Raw genomic sequence first — 16601 nt, 5'->3', positions numbered from 1 at the left:
ACAAAACCAACTTGACGATTCTGTTAAGCTCAGCTGAATCTCTCCTCTTCCCGATTTTCCAGAGGAACTGGTATCTTCGCGGCGTGTGGGAAGATTGCTGTCGTTGTTCAGTATTTGATGAACTGAGTAGGCCTATGTCTTTAAGGTCCGCACCCCAGTCCCCACCACCTTCCTTCTCCTGACAGCCATCTGTCAGGAATGCTTTGATGGTGTTTCCTGCTTGGCAGGGGGTTGGACTGGATGGCCCTTGTGGTCTCTTCCAACTCTATGATTCTATGATTCCTCTTCCCACCCTGAGTCCAGGTATATGAGACACGGGGATGGGGGAGATTCTTCCAATGACAGCAAACCTTTAGAGCAGCATTTGAACCTTCGGGCGAAGGCGGCATATAAATCCAAAACAAGCGCATCACATGATTAGCAGCAATGCGTTTAGGATCCACTTCGTGCTTCCTAAAGTGAGGGTCTTTAAATGTACGTGGAACTTCCTTCTAAGAAAGTCATGTACTGCAAAGAACCGCACCGCGGAGTTTACTTTCCACCCGAGGAGCTGAGCTTCCATATCTCTTTAAAATGTAAACACTGGACGCCAGGGTCTCTCATCCCAGGGAAACAAGGACGCTCCCCGAACCCAGCACAAGCGTGGTCTGTTTCTTATGTGTTGTTGTTTTATAACCAGGGATTATTTGCAGAACCCTGAGAATTCTCCAGCGGCTTCCTCACAGATAAATGTGTGTTTAAATTCCTGCTTAAATTTTGAGAGCTGGGTCTGTCTCCTTGGTAAACAACGTGAAGGCTTCTTTTTGGAACAGCTCGCTTGGAAGCGCTGGTTTTCCAGAAAGCGGAAGGAGCCTCCAAAGAATTGCCTCTGTCCCCAAAATCAGAACCATCAGCGGTAGCCTACTTTGAAGGATCCCCGAGGATCCTCTGGGGGTCAGTGGGCATAAGGGAGAATACAGGTATAATGAAATCGGCAGACGCGGGAGTAAGGCGACGGGGCCGCGATTTATTTTTATTTTTATTTTTATTTTGGTGGTTGTTGGCAAAGGCGTGCGCGTATCGACCGGCCAGGCGACTCTCAGAGTGTCTGGAAAGCTCCCTCTTCAGACTACGTATACTGTACAAACCTTCTGCACCCAAAGGGTTGCATGGGAAGGGGAAGTAGGAGACTGAAGAAAAGCTGATTCTTCGGGTTTGTAGGTACAGTATATGACTCGCAGCAATTAGGGTTGGTCCGGATTAATTTACCTAAAACTATCGCCCCTCTTAAAACTCATAGCTAATGAGCTTGAAAGGATAGGAAGTCCCATTCTGACCCCAATCCGTGAAGACGAGGATGAATACCGATATGTATGTTAAGTAGTATCTGATGCACTTTAAGAAATGAGCCGGAGCAATCCTATTACCTGCACGGGCTGTAGGATGCGACATTTGCAATGGGATCCTAAAGCATCTATAAACTTAGAAGTAAATCCCACCGAGTTTAGCGAGACACGGAGGAATCGCAGCCTTAGTTGATTAATTGATCGAACTTAATCGATTTAGAAGGCATCCGATGAATCAGGCATTTCAACATACACCCCCACCCCACATTAAGTACTTAAAAAAACTGCACGTGACAGGCGCCATCTTAGAAGAGGCCATTGGCTTCTGTGCGAGAGATCTCGCTTCTGCTAAGGCGCTGCTGCTAGTGCTACTGCGGCACGCGAGGAAGTCCGCCATCTACAAACAAAGAGCGCACCTTTTCTGGGGCAGAAAAACTGGCGGCAGCCCAAAGACAATTCTCTCTCTCTCTCTCTGCTGGCAAGTCCTGTTTGCTTGCCTGGTGAGAACAAGCAGCAGCAGCGCCCCGTGACTCTCTAAGGGGAAATCGCCTGGTAGAGGAAAGACATCTCCGCTCCCAGGAAAAATAAACGTCTCCCTTCCTTTTAGCAGCAGGCGCCAGACCTGGCTCTGTGCGGCGTTGCTCCGCCCGCTGACTGCAAGCAGCGCCCGCTGGCCGACGGATGGCGCTCTCCCAACCCAATCCCGGCTCCTTTTCATTTCGCGCATGAGTCGAGTGGGGCGGGGAGAGAAATTGCTGAAAGCTCAAGGCTGCCATCCCAACCAGGGCTGCCCTGCCCTCTTGAATAAAATATGGTGGGGGGCAGGGCAGGTAAGCCCTACCCCGCATAATCGATCACATGACTTGGTGCACGTATTTGAATGGCAATGCCCATCATCGGGGAGGGGGGGCTCAAATATTTTATTGGAGGGAGCCGAATACCCCTTGGTCTCCTTAGGAGTTGGCTCCTACGATCCTAACCCTGCCCATTTAGGACTAGGGCCCCCTGGATCCAATGGGCCTTACTCTTAGGTAAGTGTGGGGGAGAGGTAGCAATGTCACTTACCTGGGATTGTGTCCCGTTTAACTCAGTCGGGTTTAGTCCTAGCCCCGCTTACCTGGGAGCAAGCCCCGTTGAACTGAATGGGAGTCGCTTCTGAGCGATATATAGGATTGCGCTGCCTGGAACCGTGGAGACCTATAAAACGTGGAAGTCTGGCGCAAAGACTGTCTTGGGAAGTCTGGGGTTGCCCTCCCTGGAACACGGACGGCTCCTCTCGGAGGGGGCTTCCTTTCTTCCTTCCCCCTCGTCCCAGACGCCCCTTGCCCTCCCTTCGCTCACGGCGGTCCTTCAAGGGTTCCAGGGGGGCTGGAGAAACAGGAGAGGAAAGCAGCTGGGTGTCGCAGAGGGAGGGAAGCTGAGGGCACCTCTTTCCCTTACGTATCATTCAGAGCGAGTTAAATCCGACGGGAAACTGCTGATAGCGCTGACACCTGATCCTAAGCACAGTTTACTGCATATTTCAGTTAGGGTCACCACCAGCTTTCTGGGCTGGCTTGCCCTCCTCGCCCCCGCCCACGTGCCTTAAGCCAGTCTTCGCCAAGCTGTTGCCCTCCAGATGTTTGGACCATAACATCGGGAGGGCACCCGGTTGGTGAAGGCTGGCTGAAGGCATACGCAGGAGGGAGCCACAGGCATAGAAAGGCCCAGGAGCTTTGGCAGAAATATATAGGCTAACCCAATTTCCCAAGAGCATCGGGTGTTTAGGATGGAAAGGCCAGCGGTCCTTCTGGGTCTTAACCAGCAGTCACACAAACAAGAATTAAGCACGTAAAAGTTTCCTTTACTTTATTCGAGGTGCAAACACGCCTCTGCCCTTAATGTCAGAAATATAGGATCCGAGACTACACAGGAAGGAGGAGATGGCACTCTGAGAGTGCTGGGGGTGGGGGTACTCTCGTCTTTATTGGGACCTTCGGACCCCGGCTGAAAATAGCTTCCAGCAAACATTTAACTTGAGAGTAAGTCCCTTTGGATTCAGCAACGCCTTGCATCTGGGTTGGCACGAATCTGATTGTTCTGTCAGCCCCGCATTCCTTCCCCAAAGATAGCCTATTATTGCTCAGGAAAGTCTCCCCACGACCAAAATGCCTATTTTTTAAAAAAAAATTGGTGTGCCATTATTGAAAACAACCACCCTGTGCTCTGCCACCCAGATCCTAAAAACCTCAGTAGATCCAGCGAGTTCATTGTCACTTATTTGCACAAAAGTACAGTATTCTAATACACCACAATCCATAGCATGTCTACTCAGTAGTAAACCCCATTAAGTTCAGAGGGATTCGCTCCCAGGTTAGGCTGCAATTAACTCCACTTACCTGGGAGTAAGTCCCACGGAACTCACTGAGATGTATTTCAGAGTAGATTTGGTTAGGATTACACTGTTAGTGTGGTTAGGATTGTGCTGCAGAGTTATAATCTTTAAACATGTTTACCCATAAGTAATGTAAATGTGAATTCACTTGGACCTGGTATATAATGTTAGCTTTCCTGCTTTAATCTGCTCTAGAAGTAGTGACTAAATAGATGGAATATATTTGATCATGCAATATTCATAAGAAAACCAGAAACAGTAATAAGACCATGCGCTGGGGGTTTTCAATTCTAACTGAATAAGAACAGCCAACGCCAAGGAAAGCTGAAAATCCCCAGGTTTTTCCCGCTGCTACACAAGGAGACGGCTGCCTTCGGCAAACGCTGATTGATAGTAAACAGGGTTTTTGTCCTCATGCAATGTTAAAAGGTTCATGAAGTTTTTCAGCTGAGAGAGAAAGAGAGGGAGTGTGTGTGAATATACAAACCCCTTGGATTTTACAGCCTGGTGGCTCAGTTCTGATTTAAGCGACCCACAGTTGCGTCACGGGCGTTTTAGTAGGCCTATTTTGAAGCTGGCAGGCTGGGAGGTGACTAAACGTGAAAGGCAGAAAGCGGGATACCATTATAAATTAAGTGAGTCCCGTTAAGATCGAGTGGAAAAGTCCTTAAACCCGAACTGGACTCTGGATTCTAAGCACATTGACTTGAAGTGGGAGAGTCTCTTACTTTTTCTTTGTGCGAGAGTCCTCTGGCTTAACCAGGCTGTGGCTCTCCCCACCACTACCGTGGCGGCGCCCCCAAACCAAGTGCCATCAGGGCAGAAACCAAAAGACCCCACCCCACTAATCTGGAGGGCCCAAGCAGAGGAGGGTCACATTTTGAAATAGCACGTGACGCATCCTAATAGAGGTGAAGACCTGGACCACTAAGTCCGCAGGCTACAATTTATCCAGTTCCCCCCCGCTAGCCCGAGTCCTCCGCAGTACAGTAGTTTGTGTTTAGAGAGGGGTTGTGAGTCCCACGCGCCTTTTTCTATTTCCCCATATAAGTTAACCAACAGGGCAAATGGCAATGCTGGCGCAGTGCTGGCAGAGCAAGAGCAGGATAGCTTATTTAAAGCGCGCACGACATACATTTAAAGCAAGGCAACTGAATCATGGGAACCGTAGTTTCTCCCTCACGGAGCTACATGTCCCAGCAGCCTTCATAAACTACAGTTCCCGGAATTCTCGTGGTGTGTGTGCGCTTTCAATGCAGCTATGGCACCTTTGTATTTGATTCTGAGCTGATAACTATACGATTAAAAACGGGGGCTTATCCAGAGAAGAGACCTCTAGGAAATCGTTGTCATATGTATGCCTTTCTTTCTGGATTAAGGCAACTGAGGTTCCAGGTTTGCTTGCTTTCTAAAAAAGTCATTCATTAAGCAGCTGGCCTCCCCTTTTGGTTTAATCATTACGAAGCGGGCTGTTTTTAAATGTCCATTTTCATAGCTACGCTGTGTCACACTTTAACCACTGCGTGTCCCCAACCTGGAGGGACCTGGATGGGGAGGGGGGCGCTTCACTTCCTAGAGTGTTCCTCTTTCACCCTCTCCTATTGTGGAGGGAAAAGAAAAGTAAACACCCGTGGAGAGAGGGGGGAAGGAAGGGGGAGAGGAAAGGAAAATGAAGGCATCCCGTTCTATATTTTTGTTTTTACAGCAATAAACGGTCGGACATGAAAACATGCACACACAAAATCCAAGCACAGCAGCGGATGGTGTTACAGAGCCGAGATCTGGCGCAGGTCTCTGCCTCCCGCCTGGACTTTAATTCGTGGATCACGAAGGTCAGCGCAAAAGCTCAGGGGCGAAAGGGGAGAGAGTCGAGCGCGATATTAGATCCTGGGGAGCAGCTGGGGATTCTCACTGCAAGGCTCGGGGGCTCCGCCGGGTCAGTCGAGAAACCTCGCCAGCATCTGCTGAAAAGGCTCTCGGTCTGATCCCCCGATCTGTAAAAGCTGAAGAGCCAGGATTTATGCCGGTCAGCACCCCCGCGTTCAGCCCGCAAAGGACCCGGCTCATAAAGGCGTTTTACTTGCAAGTAAGACCCAGGGCGTTCAAGGAGGCCGACGGCTTTCATCCGTCTCTTCGGGGTCGCAGGCGGCCTTAGCGGCCACCTGTTTCATGCAGGATCGGGCTTCAGCGGAGGCTCGGGCTGCCTAAGCCCAGGGGAGCCGGGGGTTCAAAGGCATTTCCTTCTCCGAGAGGCGCTACGGTTTCCTTGCTCCTCAACACCCCCCAACCACACTTCTTCCTTCACCCCCGCCAGTCAACAGATATGCCCAGCCAGGCTGCTGCGGGAACCTCTCCTAAGTACCATGCAGAAAAACAAGGGAAGTGCAGCAGATCTCTTGGAAAGTGCCATATTTTAAAAGGAAGGAAGGAAGGAAAGTAGGGGGGGAGGGAGAGGAAGGCATTTACTTCGATACAGTAGATACGGGCGAATCTAAATTAATATTCCATATAGAGTTGCCTTTGCATTTATTGCACACCATACAAACCATTACGTCTAGAGAAATCCGCAAACTGGAGGAGTAGGTGGTTTTCTTCTTGTTTTTGTTTAATGTATTTATTTAGACCATAGGACACTCTTAAGTGATTGCTCGCGGTAGCAGATTGCAGTGAGTTTCAACTTTCCACTGCAATCCTGTTTTTGGACTGGCAACTCTGAATCTGGGCAGTTTCGGTGGATTTTTTCTAGTTATAAAGGCCTGGAAACCCTTAAAACGTAGCCGGAGCCCTTGCTCTTGAAAGATACACGAAAAGGCAGAGAATCTCCTCTCTCTCTCTCTCTCTCTCTCTCTCTCTCTCTCCTCCCGCCCTTCCTTCCCCCCCCTTTCTGTCTCTTTGCTTAAGAAAACCAAACCCACCCGAAGTGACATTCCCTCCACGCATCCCTGACGATTGTGAGTTGCTAGCAACGACAGAGACAGAGAGAAAGCGAAACCCCTTGCAATAAATAGCTTGTGGTTTGCAACATTTTTTTTCTTGGGGACAACGAGGAAGAACCGTCAGGGGGGTCCTAAATAACACCGAACTTTCCGCTTTCCTATTGCACTTAACAGATCCCCAACTTTGAAAAGAACTGCTGAATACGAAAGTTAAAAGAACCGCCGCCGCGCCGCCCCCAGAAACCCTGCAATTAGTAAACCTGATTACATTGATTTATAGTACCAAAGGGGATTTCGGGGGACCCCCACGTCCTGTTTTGAAGAGGGCTGAAGCTCCAGTCTTAACCCTGTTCACCTGGAACTTAGTCCCATTGAATTCAACAGGGCTTACACAGCAATCATTACCACGTCTACTTAGAAGTAAATCCAACTGAATCCGTGGGCGTAAAATGGTTTCTCCCCCCCCCCCCATCATTTCAATTGCCCTCCAGGGGTCTCAGTCCTTTAGAAAAAGTGTCCAGGCGAGTTGCGACCCCCAGAACCGGCTCCCTTCAAAAATCCAAACACTATCCAAATTTATTCCGCTTTCATTAAAATGTTATCCTCAAGCGATCCTTTCCTGAAAGGGCTGAAGGATGGAACAGGGATGCAGTGAAGTCATCCCAAATCGGAGCACGCACACCCACAAAATCGCTCGCATATTTGTGCACCTTCACTTCCCATGCACACTTCTCAACATAGGGAGCTTGGCTAATTTCTAGGAGGAGCGCGGAAGGAGGAGAGCGGAAGGAATTGAACAAAAATGGATCAGATTTGTTTCTCCGATATTACTCAATTCCTATGTTTTAAGATACGTGGGGAATCTTTTCAAAGTTTACAATCACCTTTTGTAAGCATGACAGAATTATCGAATCTCCCTGCTGTTAACTTGGTACTTTATTCACACTTTTAAATTTATGAAATAACAGAATAGAGATAATAGAGATAGAAGAGCAGCCCAATCTTCTCCATGTTTACTGGGAAGTAAGTCCTGCTGAGTCCAGTGGGATTTATTCTAGGAATAATAATAATAATAATAATAATAATAATAATAATAATAATAATAATTTATTTGTACCCGCCCATCTGGCTGGGTCCCCCCAGCCACTCTGGGCGGCCTCCAACAGATATTAAAATACATTAAAATATCACAGGTTAAAAACTTCCCTAAACAGGGCTGCCTTCAGGTATTTTCTGAATGTCAGATAGTTATTTATCTCTTTGACCTCTGCTGGGAGGGTGTTCCACAGGGCGGGGGCCACTACCGAGAAGGCCCTCTGTCTGGTTCCCTGTAGCTTTGCTTCTCGCAGTGAGGGAACCGCCAGAAGGCCTTCGGCGCTGGATCTCAGTGTCCGGGCTGAAGATGGGGAATGCCCAGGAATACAGAGCGGCAGCCCTAAATCCACTTCCCTGGGAGTAAAATCTATTGAACTCAATGGGACCTACTTCTGACTAGACATGCTAAGTATTGCAGGGTCCTTAGCTTTTGTAAGTTCAGATGTTCTCTGTTCAATGTATCTTTGTTAAAGCTACCGGTAAACTTTGCCGGTATATCTCCGCAGCAGGAACACGCACGTGCTGGCAAACTTTTTTTCCTGGTGCTTTGGTTGGAGTTGGACAACTTGGTATACGCCTTTAGAGTCTGACTAGCACTCAATGTTAGGGCTGCAATCACATGCCCAGTTTCCTGGGAGTAAGCTCTGTTTAACTTAATGGAATTATTTCCTACAATCCTCAAAGTACTTACTCCCTAGTAACACCAACGAACTTTATGAAATGCCGAAGAAGCCGAATGAGGCTGGAGCTGCAATCGCCTTAACACCTAGAACTCGTCTTAAACGGGGCTGTGGATCAAGCTGCAAAAGGAAAATCGGGGCTTTTGAGGTGTCTATTCTTTTCTAACCCTCCACGGTCTCGAGACAGGCCAGACTTGGGCCAAATGCAAACTAGCACTTGATTTGGTATATTTTCTTTAGGCAAACTGCCTCAAATTATCAAGGCAGAGCAGGGGGAAGAAAAAGCGCGAACAAACTGCACGTCCGGTTGTTACTTCCTCCGAATGCGCAGCTCAAACGCACCTTTTCAAGTGAGCAAGGATTACGGACAGTGTTCGGGTCCACTAAGAAACTGCCACTGAAATCATTGGGACTAATTGCGTCCTTGTGTAGGATTGTGGCGTTTTCTGGGGGGAATGAAACCTTGGATTCAAAGCCTATGAAATAAAATACCGAGGATGTAGGATAAATTGGGGCATCCTTTTGCTGAAGGAACCGCAGTTTTGCCTGAAAATCTACCCAAAGAAATTGAAAATGATGTAGCTGGTTATTCTTAAGCAACCTTCCACAATGCCTCTTCTCTGAGTTAATTTTAAGAAGCGAAGGAAAAAATCCCAAAGATAATTCTTAGCCAGTAGGAGCACTGGCTAAGAAGCTACTTGCCTTCCTTCCGACGGGATGGGGCTTTTTATACGGCAGTGTGCTTACAGCTATAGCAACTTGATCGAATGAAAACAAAACAAACAAAACTCTCGGCTTTCCAGGCAACAGATGCAGAATGAGCGCATTAGAAGAGGTCCTCAACAGGCCTCCTCATTCAGGCCAGAGTTGCCCGCAAGCAGGAGTGAAAAGGTAAATCCAATTGATTTCAATATAAGCTTTTTTAAAGGACAACTAGGATAGAAATAGGACAACAATTTATACTTTAAGCTTCCTGGGGCAGGGAACTATTTGTTACAGTGTAATAAGCCATGTACACTAATCAGCATTGATAGAATACCAGCCTCAAGCACATCAACTTGGAGGCAAGCCCCCTTGATTTCAGTGTGATCATCAGTGCAATCCTATACCTGCCTACTCAGAAGTAAGTCCCTTTGACTTCGATGGCTCATACTCCTAATTAAGTGTGCATAGAATCCTAGACATACTTTAACGGGAGTAAGTTCCATTTAACACAATGGCATTTACTTTTGGCAACTTTTACAGAAGTGTACTTTTATTAAGTATGGGTAGGGCTTCGGCCTTGAGAGAGGTATAAAACAAAAACAAAAAACACTGTCTCAAACCACTCTTAACTAGATAGTTTGTTCGAAGGCAGGACATATTTCCAAATCCGAGTGTACAAATAAAACGTCTGCTATCAGAATTAGAGCGGCTCAGATGTAAGGGTGACTTCCTTTCTGACCCAGCGATTGTTAAACCATAAAACGAAAAGTGAAAGGATTACAGAAGAAGTCTATTTTCCCATCTCTGGAGTAAGTGATCCTACGAAATGCGGAAGTTAGAAGACTCAAGAGAGTAAGCCAAGCCACAAGGCAATCTCCACCAAATGGCAGGTGCATTTTATTTTAGGGTTTAGGATTGTAGGAGGGGAAGAAAACGCAAGGACAATACATTTAATCTGACGCAACCCTGCCTCCAGAGGGATAGAGGTGGGTAAATCATCTCTCTCTGTGTGTGTGCCTCTTTGTTTGTAAAGGAGAATGAACATGTTTAAAGCAGTGCGCGGGGCTTATCAGAGCAGAGAGGCTGCTTTGAGCAGCTGTCTGTGGCGCTGGATGGAACTAATTATATCTCCTGCCGTCAGCTCAACTCAGCTCGATTCCCGGCTGGCGCTGCCCACCACCCAAGCCGGCTGAGCGCTTGTTTACAGCGGAGTCTAAAACGCAAATCTCCCTGCGACTCCTGTCAGTTTCAAGGCTGGCGCTGAGGAGGGGTCTCCGCCGAAAACTCAGCCCTGCACGCGGCTGCGCGAAAAGGGAAACCGGCGAAATCCACACCATTGCGGATAAACTGCGGTGGAGAGTTTACTTACACCACTTTCAAATATAGGCGACCCAGAGAGGGAGACCCAGCGGGCTTCCTCGGCCGAATCTCAGCTTTTCAGTTTGTACTGCAAGTCCAGTTATACTGATAGCTAATCTTACACCTAGGAATTGCCACTGATCTCGCCACAGGGGACCTCTAATTCCAGTAGGGCGCATTTTAGAATAGCAGACCTTGCGCCTAAGGTATTTAGATTGCAATCAATCGACTTTTACTATTTTTATTTTTTAAGCGTACAACTCAACTTACTATTGAGTCAGACCATGTAGCACAATATTCTAACTGGGAGCACTTTTCCCAGGCTGCAAAAAGCCATACCTGGAGACACCCCGAGTTGAACTGGGACCGTCTGAGTCTAAATGGGTTTAGGGTGCTGGCTTTGCGAGAGGGGGTTTGAGATCGTCTGCGACTCTCTGAACCCCCAATTAAACTGATCTGTATTACAGTACTGTATAAGAAAGCTTAAATTAAATCATTCCGCCTTAATTTTCAAATAAAGTTCTTCTGGCTGCAACCACACACGCACTTCTGAATAGGCATGCATAGGATTGAACTGCTCAGACATTTCCTCTTGCATCTGTTCACTTAGATCCTCAGCACATTTACTTAGGAGTAAGCGCCATTGCTTTATATGACTCGTAAAGTAAAAAAAAAAAATGTGATTACGCCTCAGGTTGGAGGGAAGTGAGTTTACTTTCCAGCTCCTCCCCACTCGATCGCCCTCGGGCTGCCGAGTCCTTTATCTACTCAATTCAGCTTGTTTTGCTAGTTAAAGATACGGAGAGCAGGACTGTTGTCTATTTTTCACCTGGACTATTTTCCGGACGGTATATACGATTCAGGCAACAAGCGAGCAAATCTGTAGTGTTGGTAGGCCTTTGATCTTGGAAAACTTGACACTTTCCCCCCTAGACCGTGAGATACAAAATGTAATCTTCCAAAGTTTTCTTTTTCTTCCCCGAGTCTGGCAAACCATTGACTGTTGGCGGAAACCCCAGCAGTCATGGCTAAAACACGGATCTCCCCATTTTCTGGAACGTTACACACATCTCCCCCTCTTTCTTCTAAGTATTGCTAGCAAAGTTAGTTAAAGGGTTTATTTTGCTGTGCTTTTATGGTGAATCGTCTGGCAATTGACTGACAAATCCTGTCTTGTCTTCCTCCCACAGAAGCCCTATCAGATGCAGTACATGTGACATCGAAGGATTTGTATTTCTAATGGTGGAAAGTGCTTCACTGTCCCGGCTGCAATGGCCATCTCTCCCCTGCAAGTCTATTTACTTCAGCAAGACTACTCCAGCATTAAACGCATTGCAGATTGCTGCAAATACCTTTTATTTCTGCACTCAGGCTTCCGCCTCTGGTATTAAAGAACTCTCAGTCCGGTGTTAAACACGCTTCGTTAAGCAAACGGCCCCTGAAGTTATTTTAAAGAAACGCCGTTTGGGGTTCTTGGGCCACAACCTACAATTTTTGAAACTCCAGAGTACAGTAGTCCTTCAAAAAGTCACGGAAATCGCTCCCAAAAGCAAAGGGCTTCAATGCAACTAACGAGCATAGGAACAAGGGAGAATTTGGGGGGGGGGGGGCGATCCGCGGCTGCCTCGCGTCCATAGGACTGAACAAGGTATTCAGCTGGTGGTGTCAGAGAGCGGCCACCCAAAACGTTGCAAATCGAGCTCTGAGTATCTTTCTAACTGTGTGCAGAGAACTAAACGCCTGCCTCTCCAAGGCAACCCCGAGAGCTCACGACAGCCTCCGCTGACAATCGAGTAGGACCCTAAGAAGCCCCTGGATCGGCCCCAAAGATCCATTTAGCCCGTGGTGCTCTTTCGGGTCCTCCTAAAAGCCAAGTGGTGCCTCCAGACCAGGATTTTGGGGCGGATGTCCAGGATCCCCCCCTCGACAGAATTAACCCCAGCAGAGTTAGCTGACCCACCTTTGAAGCTGAATGTAGTGCCCCCCTAAGGAGGCAGAAAACCACTAAGTCCAGAGTCCTACATTTCTCAGCTGCATCCCTGAACCCCCCCCCCCCAAAACCGCCCACCTCCCTCGACCCTCACGATCTGAAGGGGCAGGGGCGAATCCCCCTGGCCCCGGAGGACTCACCTTCGGGGAAGACGGCTCTCATCTTGAGGTAGCTGGTGGTGAGGCGGATGATGGACGCCTTGTCGAGCTGCGACGTGATCGCCGACGGCAGAGGCAGCAGCTTGGCCAGCTCGTAGAACTCGCCGTTCTCCTTCTCGCGGCGCGTCTTGGCGGCGTTCTTGGACTTCTCCTTCATGGCAGCGGCAAGTGTGGCGAGGCGGACGCGAGGCGGGCACTGGCATAGTCTCGGGCCCGCGAGGCTGCTGCAGGCGGGCCGCGAGCAGGGACTTCGCCTGGGCCTTCCGACGGCGGCGGCGAAGGTGACGGCGGGCAGCACCAGCCCCCCGAGCCCAGACGAGGAGCGTGAGGTGGCGGGGGCCGGGTTGCCTCTTCTCTCTCTCTCTCCCTTTTAAAGCGGGCTGGCGAGACGGCCGTCCGTCTCGTAGAACGTCGGCGTTTCTATCTCTCTGCGCTTAATGGTCTCCCTCGCCTCAGCGCAGCCTTCGAATGAAGGTCACAGAGGGAAGCAGGCGGCCACCCGGGCGGGGAACCTCGGCTCGGTGGCGTCTCCCCTGAATCGAGACTCGCTCGCTCGCTCCCCCGGAAGGCAGGCGGGGAGGAATCGCTCGCTCCTTTCCCTCCGCCTCTCTCCCCGCCCCACCTTAACACGTGTGTACTTGCTGTGTTTATTTTAGACCCCCTCCGGGCCAAACTGGCCTGCCTTGTGCGTCACACGCGCCCCAGCCCCCTCCGCGCCCCTCGGCCGGGAAGGAGAGCGGCTCGGCTGGCTCCCGAAGGAAGGGCTCCGCGGGGATCTGTTTCCCTCAGAGAGAGCCCGGAGTTGCCACAAGGCGTGTGGGGACGTCGCTCTCTCCCGCCCGCCCCGCCCCCTCAAGGCAGCAGCGAGCGGCTCTCGGCTGTGGGCGACGCAGACCTGCCGATTGGGCACTTGGCGCGCCAACAAGCCTGAGGGGATCTTTTTTCTTTCTTTCTTTCCCGCCAGAAAGAGAGAGAGAAATGTCCACCTCCCCTGGCTGGAGTGGTTCTCTTTCCTGCTCGGAGTCCAAGCCTCTCTTCACGGCCACCGGAGCGAGAGGAGAACGCGTCCTGTCGCTTGGCCAGGCTAGTGGGGGGCGGCTGCGCTGCGGAGCTGTCGCTGGGCGTTGCTTGTCCTCCGGGCGGCAGCCAGGCTAGAGAAAGAAGCTCTGAAGTGGGCTCTTCAGTTCCTGGCGAGGCGAAGGCTGAGAGCCGCCGGAGGGGAGGGAGGGGGAAAGCGCGCCCAGTGACGTCTGCCTTCGTCTGCTCAGGGCAGCGGCAGCGCCGTCCAAACTAGCCAAATACAGGCCCAATTAACACTCGAATTGGAGGGACGAGGAGAGCGCGCGCGCCGGATGCGTGCGAGTGGAAGGAGGTGACTAACTGGACGCGAGGAAGGGGGGCAGGCAGGGTCTCTCTTCGAATGGCGCGTTCCTATTTCCGCTCTTATATCCTGAAGCAAAGCGCGCGCTCTCTCACACACAAATAAATAAACAACCCCCCCTCTCTCTTTCTCTCGTTTCGCAGCCAGCCTGCTCCATCCACAAGCGCCTCAAACCATCAACCTTCTGACAGCCCCCCAGCCCTCCCCTCCTGCTTTCAAATATGCGTTTACTTTGCAAGTAGATCCCCCTCGATTCCGAGGGCTGGTCTTTCCAAGAAGGCCCTGCTTCGGGCTGGCTTGGCTCGAGTGTCTTTTGCTGCGATAGGGCGCTCTCTGCGAGGGACCCTCAGGCCCGCAAGCCTCGACGCCCGCCCTCGCGCACCCTGGTGCAAATGGCGCTGGTTTCGAAGGAGCTGCTCGGTTCCAAGTACAGACGTCCTGCCGAGGCCAGGAATGCGCTTGTCTTTCAGCTCTCTGTCCACAAAGGAAGGACCTCGAAGGCAGTCGGTGGAAGGTCTTTCCAAGCAAACGCCTTGCCTTATATAAGATCCTACAGCTTTCGACAGAATCTAGGCATTTTGAAATAAAACATTCCGGCCTCTGATTCCCCCCCCCCCATCCAGAATCCACCTAAAGCAGCGGTCCCCAAAGCACTGAACTCCCCGCAATTTGCTTACTTCTGAATAAACGTGCTTAGGATCTGATCGCGCTGGAAGTTAAGGTTCCTTTGGTCGGTTAAAGGTCCTTAAGTTGCACTAGTTTCCACTCAACTGACCAAGCTTGTTACCTATTAAACTGGGAGTGAGGCTTCAGCGGTTTCTGGGCAACCATATTAGTTAATGGATCCTGACTGGGTTATTAATAATACATTCCATTAAAACGGTGGGATTTCCCCTCTAGTGAGCAAGAAGAAGGTTTGGGGTGTAAAATCCCCTCTTGACTCCCAGGCAGGTTATGAAAGGGCGGGTCAACATTACTTAGGCGCCCATCCTTGACTTACTTCTCTGCCCTACTGGACTCAATGAGGCTGGCTTCTGAGTTGACAAGCATATGATTGTGCTGTTAGTTAATCGTGTCCTCCTCTTCCAAGTATTTATGCAATTGCAACCCCCTGATCTGTCACCAGACGTCAACTCCCCGTCGACCTAGTTGATTGCTCAACCCTATTCCCAATGTTCATAGGGATGCGCGATTCTGCACACACGTCTCTGTGGGTCAGTCCCGTACAACTCTGTGGGACTTTCTTCTGAGTTTAGATTTCCGGGTCCCCAATAGCAATAAGAGGCACTAACGTAGAGGCCCAGATCTACTCGAGAGGTGGAATGGGGGAATCCAGTAACTTGGCCTAAACTCAACCTTGGGTCCCAGTATGTTGTTGGACCACAAATCCCATCATCTCTGACCGTTAGCTAAGCTTCCTTGGGTATGATGGAGGCTGTACTCCAAGAACTCAGAAGTATAGGGTTTTCTGCAACCCTATACATACTCACTCGAGAGGAAGCTTCATTTAACACTGTGGGATTTCCATCCGTTGGATTGCCCTAGCAATACGCGCTTACTCAGAAGTCACTCTTCCCCGGAAGCTCCACTGAACGCAGTGGGAGAGACTTTGGGGTACATGCGAGCAACCCAGGAGGAAGCCTGAAAAGGCCATACACTCCTTCTCCTACAAGCCTATCTTGCTGCGGCCAAGTGACTTCCTGCAGGAAAGTCGCATGCGCCAGGCAATGTGCCCCGAAGTGTCGCCCATCGAAGCCCCCACGCTGCCGGGCCGACTAAACAAATGAGAGCGACCCACTTTAACTGCGCTGCCGGCGGTGGACTGCTCAGCGGCAGGCGACTGGCGAGGACCGCGCTTGTCCGTCCTCTGCAACTCTCAGGCACGCCTTGGGATTGTAGGGGACGGTGGAGGGGCCGCCGTCGAGCAACGCGGCTGGCGGCTCTAGGACCAGCGAGGTTGGGTGTGCTGGTGATTAGGGGTTCCAAACTCTCCGATCTGGAGATTGACTTGTTCACAAAAGGATGGCTCTGCTAGTGAGGCAAACTGACCGGCATTTACGCAATCAATGGACACGAGCCACTGACAGTCTTAGGGCAGATGGTGGGGAGCCTGTGGCCCTCCCAATATTCTTGGACTCCAATTCCCATCAACCCCAGCCAGCATAGGGAATTGTTGGGGATGGTGGGAGCTGTAGTAACCTTCTCCTTTGGAACCCAATATTCCATAGCCTTCCTTTTCTCTGCCGCTCGATCCTAAAGACTATATTTACTTATAGAATCATGACAGAGTTGGAAGAAACCCCGAGGATCATTTAATCGAACTCCCTGCAATGCAGGAATATGTAGCTGGCCCGCACGAGGATAGAATCCACGACCTGGGCGTTGTCAGCACCACGCTCTAACACGTGAGCTAACCACCTTGAATACTTGAAAGTAAGCTGCGCGAATTAATGCGTGGAGCTCGATCCTATACGTGCTTGCCTAGAAGCAAGTCCCTCTGAATTCAGTAGGTCTTGCAGGCTGAGCGGGCGCCTTGTTTCCAAGCGAAGATGTTCCGAAGAAGGGAGGTACCTGCGCCCGAATCTGCCTACTTACACA

The 16601-nt window shown here is 50.1% G+C and overlaps 1 protein-coding gene across 2 annotated transcripts in view; it reads right to left on the bottom strand.

Moving 5' to 3' along the window:
* Positions 1–12910, bottom strand: part of SIM2 (SIM bHLH transcription factor 2) — a 49509-nt gene extending 36599 nt beyond the window's left edge. The window contains exon 1 of one of the 2 annotated variants that reach the window (XM_033147003.1): positions 12605–12910. In XM_033147003.1, coding sequence (XP_033002894.1) covers positions 12605–12779 — 175 coding nt within the window. In that variant the 5' untranslated portion in view covers positions 12780–12910. The remainder of the gene's footprint in view (positions 1–12604) is intronic. The other variant, XM_033147004.1, reaches the window with a different exon arrangement.
* Positions 12911–16601: the final 3691 nt, after the last annotated feature.

This window comes from Lacerta agilis, chromosome 4, assembly GCF_009819535.1.
Source record: "Lacerta agilis isolate rLacAgi1 chromosome 4, rLacAgi1.pri, whole genome shotgun sequence".
In the NCBI taxonomy this organism is placed as follows: domain Eukaryota; kingdom Metazoa; phylum Chordata; class Lepidosauria; order Squamata; family Lacertidae; genus Lacerta; species Lacerta agilis.
Note: the sequence above shows the minus strand (reverse complement) of the source record. Positions and strands in the feature narration are given on the sequence as shown.